Here is a 12,922-nt window from a genome sequence, read left to right as displayed (position 1 = left end):
GGCTTCACAATTCAGATCTGTACTGTTTCACATTATGAGCTCAGGTTTGTTTTTTTTTTTAATGCCTAATATTTTGCCAATAACAACTACTTTGTTAGTGGGTTTTGTAATTGTTATTAATGGTAGCTATAAACAGTTCATTTATCAACTTCTATATTTGTTTGCACAATTGCATTCCATTGAGATTAAGTGATTAGTTTTGTATTTAGAAAGATCTTGTAAATGTGATATCAAAGAAAAGTTCAGGAGTATAATTTATTTTGTTCTTTTTTTTTTTTCTCAGAAAAATAACACTTAAATAAAATAACCCCAAGAAAAAGAATTAAATAATTAGTAATATCAAACAACTATTGAGTTAGAGGTAGTCACTTGGAATATCTTACTTGTCATTAAAACCCTATAAGGTAGAAGCTATCTTTTCTCCCTATGGATGGAGAACCTGAGTTTCAGAAATTAAAATTGAAATGATCATCTAGTCATTTATGTCTGTCTAATACCAAAACATGGGGCTGTTACTACACCATTATTTTTCTTCTAACTTTCTTAAAGAATAATTTCCTACCATGGTGTATTTTAGGTTATCAGAAGCAGTTGTCTTTCAAAAACTTGGATGGTTCCTATAGCGTGTTTTGGCAGAGGAATCAGGAAGGAAGCATATGGTAAGAGATGAAAATTTTATTTTAAATAGTACAAGTATGATCTGAGGAGGACTTGTGAGGGGCTGAGGGGAATTGCGTTTGGTGGGGATTTCAAAGCAACACTTTTGTGTTTCAAAGTGAATTCCTAGAGGTGAATCAGATAAAACTAAAATATTTGATTATTCCAACTTTAAAGCAACTATGTACTAAAAGTCTCATAACAGATTGTTTAGATGTCTGGTCATTTAATGACACCCCCACCAATACTTCCACAGTTTGTGGTAAATGGCACATCTTAGTCTGCCTCTCTTAGCCCCATGTAGATTGAGGAAAGTAAAACTATAAGGCTCCAAAGCACCTAATTACACCCATTCCATTCTTTCTTCATGTATGGACAGTCTGATGGATTCTATAGAAATTTGTGCGTAAACGTGCTGGAAATTACATGCTCTTACTTTCACATATTGCTATTCATAACACTTTACTGACCCAAAGGAAAGTACTGCTGTCAATCAAGACTTGTTACAGTCACTCTCAGCCAGATTAGATCCACCCATCACCCAAAGCAATCAGTGATGATGGACCTGATGGGAAGCTGACATCATTTCTTTTTTATCTAACTTCTGTCTAACTGATGATTGGCTTTACAGGCTCAGTGCTCTTACTTTTAAGACACTTGCGGGAATGAAGAAATATGTCTTCATTGATGAACTGGTTCAAAGGGAGACCTTGATCTGGCTTGCAAGCAAACAGAAAATAGATGGTTGCTTTAAAAGTGATGGCAAGCTTTTCAACAATGCCTGGGAGGTGAGTGATTCATACAAGTAAGCTTTCCTTTCTCCTTTGCATTACCTGCCTTATCCAGCTCTTGGAAACATGAGTATACTTCTTATGAATATTACTCCTTCTGCTGCCATGATAGGCTTGCGGTGTGTAGATAAAAGCCATTATTACTGCTGCCTGCATGTTACCCTCAGCCTACACTGAATTCCTCTTGAATCTATTATTTATCTTACTGTTCTCAGTCCTTTCTTAGAACCAGTCTCCGTGAGTAGATAAACTGAAAATAGGAGAGAGGGGACTGAAAAAGAACCTAGAGAGGAAGCAGTTTATAAATTTGAAGCCAAACATTATTCATTTCTATTTATGAATGGTAAGCCAGTTTACGAAGAGGATCTTGTTATTTATATTGTTTCAATGAAGCACTGATCCAATACCTCCTTAAATCAAGCATGAGGACCTCACTTGCTTCAGGTCAAAATGCAAATGAAATGAAGTCTGTCCTTGATAGACCTATTCTTTCCCTTTTCCTGTCCATATTTAGGTATATCACTTGGTATTCTCCATATGCTGCACCATGGTCAAAAAAAATATTTTTTTAATGATATAAGTTCCTCTGTTTCTCTATCTAGTTTCCCTTCAGAAAGATAGCTGTTCTTTTGTGCTCTGCTGTCCTATGTAACTCATGGTTCCTTGTGTTTAGGTTGGAGATGAAGAGGACATTGTACTCACTGCCTACATCGTTGCTGCATTCCTTGAAGCTGGACTCAGTTTCACTGTATGGGTCCCATTGTCTTTTAGTTCCAGTCAGCTGAATGCACATGAATTTGACTATCAATTCAGAGTGATTTAAAATTCCTGGATTGGGTGAAACATCAAGAGAATAATTAATTAATTATCACTCTTTAACTTTACACTTGCAAAAGTTTTTTTGATTCATGCATGCTAAGTTGCATCAGTCATGTCCAACTCTTTGAGACCCTATAGACTGTAGCCTGCCAGACTCTTCTGTCCATGGAGTTTTCTAGGCAAGAATACTGGAATGGGTTGCTATATCCTCCTCCAGGGGATATTCCAGACCCAGGAATCAAACCCACATCTTTTAGGTCTCCTGCATTGGCAGACAGGTTCTTTATCACTAGCACCACCTTTTTGATTCATAGAAACCTTTGATGAACAGTGCTGAGTTTTTCCCTAGAGAAGATATACATATGTACACTTATACAAGTGTTTCACACCATTTTAGTTGCATACCATTTCATGCCATATATCTCCTGAAGTTCAGCTAATAATTTCAGATTAAGAACTCTTATTCCAAGTATAACTATAACCTGATATTCTGTTTATCTAACAGACTCAGTATGCAAACATTTTCAGCTTAAGTGTGGTTCATCTTGGCTGCCTCTCAATCCAAAGTTCAAATTATCCAATTGCAAAATCTATTCTTGAAATAAGATCCTAGGAATTTTCAGGGTCATTGGTATACCTCAAAAACCATCTTTAGAAATACGAGCTCCTATTTTGGGCATTAGTGTAAAATATCTTAGGTCTAAAAATAAATATTTATACTTTGCCACACAGAAAACATTTATATCATTAACTAAAATACAACCAGTCAGACAGAGATTGCCATTTTCATATTATTTAAATTTTTTCAAATACTGATAATCCATTAAAAATGAATTTTAATGATATTTATAAAATATAATTCACATATACAGAAATGAACAGGTTTGCATGTAAAATATGTTTCCAGGGTATATTATATACATTATAAAGAATGATTAGTTTAAACAGTCAAGCTTACAAGTATTCAAGTATCGTCTTAAAATGAATTGTTCTTCTTCTTGACTAGTTTCCCGCTCTTCGAAATGGGCTCTTTTGCTTAGAGGAAGCCCTGGAAAATGGTGTCAGAAATGGCTACAGCCTTGCAGTTCTAGCTTATGCTTTTGCATTAGCTGGAAAAGAGGAGCAAGTGGAATCCTTACTCCGGACCCTGGATGAATCTGCTACAAAATTAAGTAAGTATTATTATTCACCTTTGCTAATGGAGAGGCTTTCAGGCAAACAATCTGCCTGAAATGCAGGAGACCAGGGTTTGATCCCTGGGGGGAAAAATCCACTGGAGGAGGAAATGGCAACCCACTCCAGTTTTCTTGCCTGGAGAATCCCATGGACAGAGGAGCCTCATGGGCTCCCTGGGGTCGCAAAGAGTCAGACACAACTGAGCAACTTTCATTTCACTTCACTTCACTTCTTTGTTAATGGAGATGACCCTGAGAATAAACTGATGAAACTGAGCAATCACATAGCAAGCCGCTCTTTTCTAGCATGTTTCTATTTCTCTTATGAAATTTCTGAGCGACCTTTAAAAGAAACAAAACATTATATATTTTCTAGTTTCCTCTTCTTCTTTTCTGCTCATTTCTTCTCAAATGAGTGAAGTAAAGAAACTCTAGTGGAGTGAATGCAGATAATAAAAACTGTGAAACTTTGGCCTTGAACTTCAGGTCAAAAACTTTGACCTTAGGAAGTTGCTATTTGAAGTTGCATCAGTTCTCTAGGGCTGCCATAATATTGAGTTGACCAAAAAGTTCATTTGAGTTTTCCCATGAAAACCTGAACAAACTTTTTGGCCAGCCCAATGAAAACTCTGTACTGGGAGGTGGGGGTGGAGGGGGTGGTGAGTGTTAAATGACAGAAATTTATTTTCTCATAGTTCTGGAGCTAGAATTCCAAGATCAAGATGTCAGCAGGTGTGATGTCTTCTGAGGCCACTCTGCTTAGCTTGTAGATGGCCATCTTCTCTGACCATCTTCGCATGTTTTTTCCCATGTACATGCATTCCTGGTGCCCCCTTCATGAGTCCAAATTACCTCTTCTGATAAGGATATATTTGTTGTTGTTGTTTAGTTGCCAAGTGCTAAGACCCATCTAAATGGCTTCATTTTAACTTATTCACCCCTTTAAAAGCCCTATCTCCAAGTAGAGTTCCATTCTGAGGTTCTAGGGAGTAGGGCCTGAATATATGGATTTTGAGGGGCACAATGAACCCATAACAGAGATCAAGGATGGCATTTGCATCTTTCTTTTCATAGGGACTGTGTGAAAATTCTTCTTTTCTTCTCAGATAATGTGATATATTGGGGAAAAGCAAAGAAACTGGAGACAGAGGCATCTCCACTCTTTATTCTTCCGGCACCTTCTGCTGAGATGGAGAAGACATGCTATGTGCTGTTGGCTGTGATTTCCCAGAAAAACCCTGACCTGACCTACGCCAGTAAGATTGTTCAGTGGCTTGCCCAACAGATGAATTCTCACGGAGGCTTCTCCTCCCCTCAGGTGACTGGTGTGGATCTGCTAATATAACCACAATAGGTTCAATGCAAAAGTTGCCACTCTATAATACTATAGATAACATATAATATAGATATATATCATAAAAATACCAAAAGTAGGAAATACCTCCTGAGACAAGGAATATTTGCTTTTATAAATCATCTTTATTGGGATTTAGTTGCTTTACAATGGGTTGGTTTCTGCTGTGTAATGAAGCAAATCAGATATATGTATACATATAGCCCCTCCCTCTTGGACCTCCCACCTACCCCCACCCCAGTCCACCCCTTTAAGCCATCACAGAGCACCGAGCTGATCTCCCTGTGCTCAGTTCAGTTCAGTCGCTCAGTCGTGTCCGACTCTTTGCAACCCCATGAATCGCAGCACGCCAGGCCTCCCTGTCCATCACTGACTCCTGGAGTTTACTCAAACTCGTGTCCATCGAGTCGGTGATGCCATCCAGCCATCTCATCCTCTGTCGTCCCCTTCTCCTCCCACCCCCAAGCCCTCCCAGGATCAGGGTCTTTTCCAATGAGTCAACTCTTCACATGAGGTGGCCAAAGTATTGGAGTTTCAGCTTCAGCATCAGTCCCCAATGAACACCCAGGACTGATCTCCTCTAGGATGGACTGGTTGAATCTCTAAGGGACTCTCAAGAGTCTTCTCCCTGTGCTATTAGCTATCTATTTTACACACGGTAGTGTATATATACTAATCCAAATCTCCTAATTCATTCCACACCTTCTTCCCCCACCCCATGTCCACACATCCATTCTCCACATCTGTGTGTCTATTCCTGCCCTGCACATAGGTTGATCCGTACCATTTTTTGAGATACCACATTATGCATTAATATACAATATTTTTTTCTTTCTGACTTACTTCACTATGTATGATAGTCTCTAGGTCCATCCATGTCTCTACAGGTGACCTAATATTTAGTCAACATGCATTTATTGAGCCGTTCTTGTATACCAGGAACTCTACTAGGAATTTTCTATGTACAAATAAATAAAATAAAATCCCCTCTCAGGGAATGTATGCCTGATTTGTATCTCCATTTATACAGCAGAAATAGAATGAAAGTCTAGAAAGGATGGTTGTTATAAACACAAGAGCCCTAACAATAAGAATACTTTGGTCAAACCGTTACTTCATGTCATCCAAGAAGTAATATTTCTCCCTATTTCTGTGGTCTATACATTGGAAAAAGCAAATGAATGAATAGCCAAAGAAATGGGTATCAAAAACAATGACTTATGTCCTTCCTTAATAGGCAAAAAAAATTTAATGCAAAGAAATGCAAGTTTTATTCCCACAAGGAAAATCATTTCCTTCCTTCCTTTCTTTTTTTCAGTCTTAGTTTCTGAGTAAAACCATATGTTAGTGAATCTCCCAACATCCTTTCTGGATTCTGACTTCCCATCTTTTTTTTTTCATTTATTTTTATTAGTTGAAGGCTAATAACTCTATATGCAAACCAGAAAAAGAGACACAGATGTACAGAACAGACTTTGGGACTCTGTGGGAGAAGGCGAGGGTGGGATGTTCTGAGAGAATAGCATTGAAACAAGTATACTATCAAGGGTGAAACAGATCACCAGCCCAGGTTGGATGCATGAGACAAGTGCTTGGGGCTGGTGCACTGGGAAGACCCAGAGGGATGGGATGGGGAGGGAGGCGGGAGGGGGGATCAGGATGGGGAACACATGACTCCCCATCTTTGAAGACAGTTGAGCATAAACTGTCTATTGCAGCCAAATTACATAACACCTTAATTTTCAGAAAAGATTGAGCACTGTTTCACATGGATATTATAAAATTATTTAGAAGACTTTTAGATCTAATTAAGATCTGTTAAAGAAAATGACAACAATTAGCACAAGCAAATATGTTTTTCCTGTTGTTTAGAATACTGCTTCTTGGTGTTCTAGTGACATGTCAGAAATATTTCTATGGGTTGATTTAAAGTTCATGGCCACATGATGACTAATATTGCATCATAACAGAGCTTGGAATGCTGCTTGTACTGTTCTGTGCAGGATACGCCCATCTGCCTTCTTGCCATAACCCGCTACATGAATTTAATCTTCTCTGATGATCAAGTCACTGTCAGCTTAAGCAGTGAAGAATTCAACGAGATTTTCCAGGTTAACAGTGATAATCACTTATTGGTCCAACGTTCAGAACTAACAAAAGCAGGTGGACAATACACAGTAGATGTGGAAGGACAAGGTTGTGCATTTATCCAGGTAATAGAACTCTGTGGGGAAGATGGGTATTGCCCATAAAAAAGGCAGACTATCTTTCCAGTTATGTATGAAGCGCTATTTTACTCTTGCATATTTTCATGATTACACTTTCCTCCATTGATATTTTCCACTCAACAGCTGAAAACTAAAGTTATTTTGTAAAAGTCTACTTACTCTTAAAGATAACTGGATAACTGAGAAGTTTGTTGAGGAATGTCAGTGTTTGAGGGTGTTCTGATATTTTTATTAAATTACATTGTTAAAGATCCTTGTGTCTTCTGACAATCAAATGATTACATTTAGCCTTATTCCCTGATAATGAAGTTATAAAATAAAGTGCATTAATAATGGAAATGAGGGCTTCCCTGGTGGCTCAGTGGTAAAGAATCCACCTGCTAATGCAGGATAGGCAGGGGTTTGATCCCTGGCTCAGGAAGATCCCCTGGAGAAGGAAATGGCAATCAACTCCAGTATTCTTGCCTGGGAAACCCCATGGACAGAGGAGCTCAGTGAGCTACAGTCTGTGGGGTTGCAGAGAGTCAGACACAATTTAGTGACCAACAACAGCAATAATGGAAATAAGAGAAACAATAAGCGCTTCAATGTTTACTACAGGCTAGATGGATGGATTTTTTTTCCTAACACTTTTCTATCCTTTCTAGGCTACCCTGAGGTATAATGTGCTGCTACCTAAGAAGGAATCTGGATTTTCCCTTTCCTTACAAATAGTAAAGAAAAACTCTTCGGATGTATCCCAGAGTAATTTTGACCTGACAGTAACCCTCAGGTAAGTGTCCCATTTTGATGTCAACTCTCAGGTTAGAGAGAAAGTGGTGCATCAGAAGAGAATTATCTTAAACACTAACAAAATATAGAAAGCGCTAATTTGAAAAGACACATGCCCTCCAATGTTCATAGTAGCTTTATTTACAATCACCAAGACACGGAAGCAACCTAAGTGTACATCAGCAGATGAATGGGTAAAGAAGCCCATAGATGTACTTTGAGGTCCTTATACTAAATGAAGGGCTTCCTTGGTGGCTCAGACAGTAAAGAATCTGCCTGCAGTATGGGAGACCTAGGTTCAGTCCCTGGGTTGGGAAGATCCCCTGGAGAGGGAAATGGCAACCCATTCCAGTATTCTTGCCTAGAGAATCCCATGGACAGAGGAACCTGGCCGGCTACACTCTGTGGGGTTGCAAAGAGTCAGACATGTCTGAGAGACTAAGTACAAAGCACATGCTAAGTGAAATAAGTCAGACAGAGAAGGACAAACACTGTATGATATCACTTACATGTGGAATCTAAAAGATACAACAAACTAGTGAATATAAGAAAAAAGAGGTGGACTTACAGATATAAAGAACAAACTAGTGATTACCAGTGGGGGGAAGGGGGAGTGGGAATCTGGATTGGAGAGTGGGAGGCACAAACCATGGAGGGTATAAGATAGACTCAAGGATGTATTGTACAGCCCTGGGGGATATAGCCAATATTTTGTAATAACTATAAATGGAGAGTAATCTTTAAATTGTATAAAAAATATTTATATATTAATAATGTCAATAATCACATGTTGATGGTGATATTTCTATAATGTGGTCAATTCATTGCTCTCTGTGCCCACATCACAATTTAGTACATCTTCAACTAAGTCAGAGCTAGAATTATGCAAATATAATCTGTGCTGTATGCAGTTTGAAAGCTTCTGCCACACTAATCCTTCAGCATGCTTCCACCTTTCTGTGTGTCAGTTTTGCACAACAGAGATACAATTTTCTTTCTAAAGACAAGCATGGGTGGGCCAAGAAGAGAAAACCTGCCAACATTTATTTAATCATTAATATAACTGTACACAAAGCAAAATTTTAGATATTTTTCCATGTAGAAAAGCAAAGTAATTCTCTTGAATTAAAATATAATTTATAGGCACTGAAGAGTTTTAGTCTTGGTTAATATGTGGAGAAACATTGAGTAAAATTAGTTTCAGGGATTTTTCTCAGGATTTCAAAATGAAAATCTGTTGAACACTAATGCTAATAATATAATACGCAGCTCTCAACTTCATGTTCCAACGATTTTATTCAAAGTTGGGGGTATAACCTAGAAGATATCTTGGGGACATGTCTGTTGTATGATTTTGCCTACATCCTGCTTTTTAAATATGGGTCTCTCCTAAGTGTTGCACAGAATATAAGGCTGACATAAGTATGTGTGCTATACTCAGTCACTTCAGTCATGTCCAACTCTTTGCACCTTTGTGGACTGTAGTCCACAAGGTTCCTCCATCTCCGGGATTCTTGAGGCAAGGATACTGGAGTGGGTTGCCATACCCTTCTCTAGTTGATTTTCCTGACCCAAGGATGGAATCTGTGTCCCTTGTTTCTCCAGCATTACAGGCATATTTTTACCCACTGAGCCACCATATGTGTAATATAAGTTTAAAAGTTTTGTCTATAAGTTCTGACTTTAAAGCCTCAAGTAAGCTTAAAAGCAGGATTTGGGGATATTAGGTCCATTCATTCTTTACTCCAATTTATGTTGCTTTGAATCATCTCAGCCACGATCACTCTAATTGTGCTTGTTTCCAGATGTGTGAGAATGACTATCTTCAGATGTTTATTCTCCAGCTTTTGCCTCTCCTCCAGGCTTAGAGCCAATTGGCATCAATGTACTCATATCCTTGCCATAAGGTTAAGTCACTTCTAAAATGATGTCTAAGTTAGTGTTTTGTTTTTAAATTTCAGATATACGGGAACTCGCAATAACTCCAACATGGTCCTTGTTGATGTAAAAATGTTATCAGGATTTACTCCAGTCATGTCATCCATTGAAGAGGTAAGTAAGAGAAGCCCAGTCTTTCGACCTCCAAAAAGCAGTAGTGTGTTGATGAAACAGTTGGTTAGCAAAGCCAAGCTGTGTAATTCTTCACTTACACAAACATTCACAGTTCACACTCATATTTTTGCTAAAACAGTGGTGGAATGGATTCTTGATTTATAGCAATTAGAAGTCATTATTTCCAATAGTTTGTAACCTATTTTTTAAATTTAGTTCTAACTTGTGTTTATGAAAACATCATGGCACAAGGGAATGAATGTTCCATAAAATAACTTCTTGTTACTGGTTAGAGAAAAAGTATGAAACATTCAGTTCTGAAATGATGCTCTTTCATATTTATCCCTGCCTGCCAATTTCCTTAAAGCTTGAAAACAATGGCCAAGTAATGAAGAGTGAATTCAAGAATGACCATGTTCTTTTCTACCTGGAAAATGTAAGTTGACAATAATTTTTTTCTCCGTGGCTTTCTTTTTCTTCTGAGAGTAACTGGATGCTTCGATTTCTCATAAATATACATGATAGGGTTTGTCAAAACTATGTGAGATGTTAAATGTGATCAGTGTTCTTCCACCCCACTAATTGTTTTTTCCCCTCTTAAATACTGTGCTATTTCATATATGCCTTGGCTAACTGGATGATTCTCAAGTTTAGAAGCATCATTTCCCCATTCTTTTATTCCTCACAGCATCTAACATAGTCTGGTCAAAGATGTACAATTCTTTTACAATTTGACTTGAACTCCAGCAGAGGCTGGCATGAGTTTCAGACTCATCCTTTCTATCTATACATCATTAACATCCACACAAATGCCTACATTTTTCTAACATCTTCAACTTTCTTGTACCTCAATATAATCGGTGAAACAACATTTTGCCCAATTTAATGTTACTTAATTCATTATTTTGTCATTATGTAAGATCATGACACCCTGGATTTATCATAAACTTCTGGAAATAATTTGCTCTGTGGTTTTCCTTTTTTGCAGGCCTGCTCTGGTGTATTTATAATCTGTATCTTTATAGGTTTCAGGTACAGCAAAGAGTTTCACCTTCTCTGTTGAGCAAATCAACCATGTGGCAAACATTCAGCCAGCCCCAGTCACGGTCTATGATTATTATGAAAAAGGTAGGTAGGCAACAACCATGCTTTAAAACTACTGGAAGTTACATCTGTATCTAGGATTCCCTGAACTACTTACTCTTTTAAAATCATCCTTGGTCTTCAATATCTGGGTTTACTTTACATATTGTTATTTTTACTCCATTATATAAATATATATATTATATATTAATGTAATTTTTATATATTTATTTATATTTATATACATATTTATTTATAAATATTTATATATTTTTATATATACATATATATAATTTATGTATATATATAAACTTCTGACTGAGCCTTTTTCTATTTGCCAGAATTTTTCAACACCTAGAATTCTTTTGATATAATGAGAAGGCACTCCCTTTAATTTGAAATACAAACCAGCTAAGCTTCCAGGTCTTGTTGCTGTTGTTTTTGTTGTTAGTGGCTGAAACTTACCATTTCATGCTACATCTGTGGACTTTAATTTGAGAGAAAGAGTGAGAAATATTCTGAAATGTTATAGGCAAATCTTGATTAGGTTTCAAAGCAGTTACTAATGCTATTCAAAAGATTTTTTTAAAATGTTCCCTGGAAGGTTAGTGCTATTAATTTCTTGTTGAATGTCATGGAGAAGTTTGTCAACCAGTCTTTGGGGATTTTTGGTGGGGTTTTTTGTCGTTCTTTCATTTTTTTGGCCGTGCTGGGTCTTCGTGGCAGGACGCAGACTCAGTAGCCCTACAGCATGTGGGATCCTGGTTCCCCCACCAGGGATCAATCTTGCGTCCTCTGCATTTGAAGGTAGATTCTTAACCACTGGATCACAAGGAAACCCCTGTAAAGCAGTCTTGAATTCTGATTCTGTCATTTACTAATTGAATGTACTTTGTCAAGTGCCTTAAACTTTGATATGATGTTCTTGGATTTAGAAAATAGAAGGAATTGACTTTCTTGAAAAATTACTGGAAGTGTTAGACCTAGTGTGATTATATTGTCTGACATCATCTGGTTATAGAAAGTTGGAGATATAATAAGGATGAATTTTCTATTTTCCAGATGAATATGCCCTTGCTTCTTACAATATCAACAGTGTTTCTGTTTCTCAGTGAGACAAAACAAAATACACAAAAAAGGTAAGGAAATCATATGCATCGTGAGTTATTAAAAACACATCTGGTGAGAAAATGAAAACCTAAGAAGATAAAACAATAGATGAAGCAAAGAGAAGTCTCTGGTGCTTCACGCAGTCTATTCAATTATGCACATTAGGTAAGTACTCTGATAGGACAGCATTAAAATTTTTATTAATGTCTTTAAAATAACTTTAAAGAATTTGAAACTATATATGTGCTGTTCATAAATGTTTCATTTTAAAACTCTTGTGTTTGTTTTATGAGTTGATATGTTATTAATATGTATGTACATATTTTATACACATTATGTGTATGCTAATGTGAATTTGTGCATGTCTGTAAATATGTATTTGTTTATCCACCTCTATGTTTGTATTTATATGTACATACACACATTTATTAATTGTTTGAACTGTTTTTAAATTCCAGGTAGAAAACAATTTACTTTGAATGAACTTATTCTCCTGTCTCAAACCTGGAAGAAATCCATGAGCCACCTCACATTCTGAATAGAGTTCACTCTGCTATGAGTTCTTATCACAGTTTGTTTCATTAAATGCTGTGATTTTTGCATCCGAGTCTCTGATTTTCTTTTTTCATTACATCATTCATAATTTTCATCCTAGAAAACTCAAGGTTTTGTTTGATACCAATGCTAACAATTTTGCTTTACTGTTGTCAATTCTGAATTCAAGTTTTTAGACAGAATTCAGGGTACTAAATATAAAATCTTCCAGCATCCAGAGAAAGCGAGAGCCCAGATTCCCGGAGGGGTAGAGGAGGAGACCACGCTTAAGAGGACTTCATGTGAGCTTCATGATATAAAAAGAAACACAGAAGACATAAAACACTC

General features: G+C 37.1%; 1 protein-coding gene across 1 annotated transcript in view; it reads left to right on the top strand.

Moving 5' to 3' along the window:
- Nucleotides 1–12,592, top strand: part of LOC133043261 (ovostatin homolog 2-like) — a 49,349-nt gene extending 36,757 nt beyond the window's left edge. Inside the window, exons 25-36 of the mRNA XM_061124091.1 lie at nucleotides 578–659; nucleotides 1,289–1,445; nucleotides 2,122–2,196; nucleotides 3,274–3,439; nucleotides 4,549–4,760; nucleotides 6,800–7,009; nucleotides 7,672–7,796; nucleotides 9,757–9,847; nucleotides 10,215–10,283; nucleotides 10,873–10,975; nucleotides 11,993–12,205; nucleotides 12,499–12,592. Coding sequence (XP_060980074.1) covers nucleotides 578–659; nucleotides 1,289–1,445; nucleotides 2,122–2,196; nucleotides 3,274–3,439; nucleotides 4,549–4,760; nucleotides 6,800–7,009; nucleotides 7,672–7,796; nucleotides 9,757–9,847; nucleotides 10,215–10,283; nucleotides 10,873–10,975; nucleotides 11,993–12,045 — 1,343 coding nt within the window. The 3' untranslated portion in view covers nucleotides 12,046–12,205; nucleotides 12,499–12,592. The remainder of the gene's footprint in view (nucleotides 1–577; nucleotides 660–1,288; nucleotides 1,446–2,121; nucleotides 2,197–3,273; nucleotides 3,440–4,548; nucleotides 4,761–6,799; nucleotides 7,010–7,671; nucleotides 7,797–9,756; nucleotides 9,848–10,214; nucleotides 10,284–10,872; nucleotides 10,976–11,992; nucleotides 12,206–12,498) is intronic.
- The last annotated feature ends 330 nt before the right edge of the window (nucleotides 12,593–12,922 follow it).

The sequence above is a fragment of the Dama dama genome, chromosome 22 (assembly GCF_033118175.1).
Source record: "Dama dama isolate Ldn47 chromosome 22, ASM3311817v1, whole genome shotgun sequence".
NCBI lineage: Eukaryota > Metazoa > Chordata > Mammalia > Artiodactyla > Cervidae > Dama > Dama dama.
The sequence above is the reverse complement of the archived record's forward strand: the minus strand, read 5'-3'. Positions and strand labels throughout refer to the sequence as shown.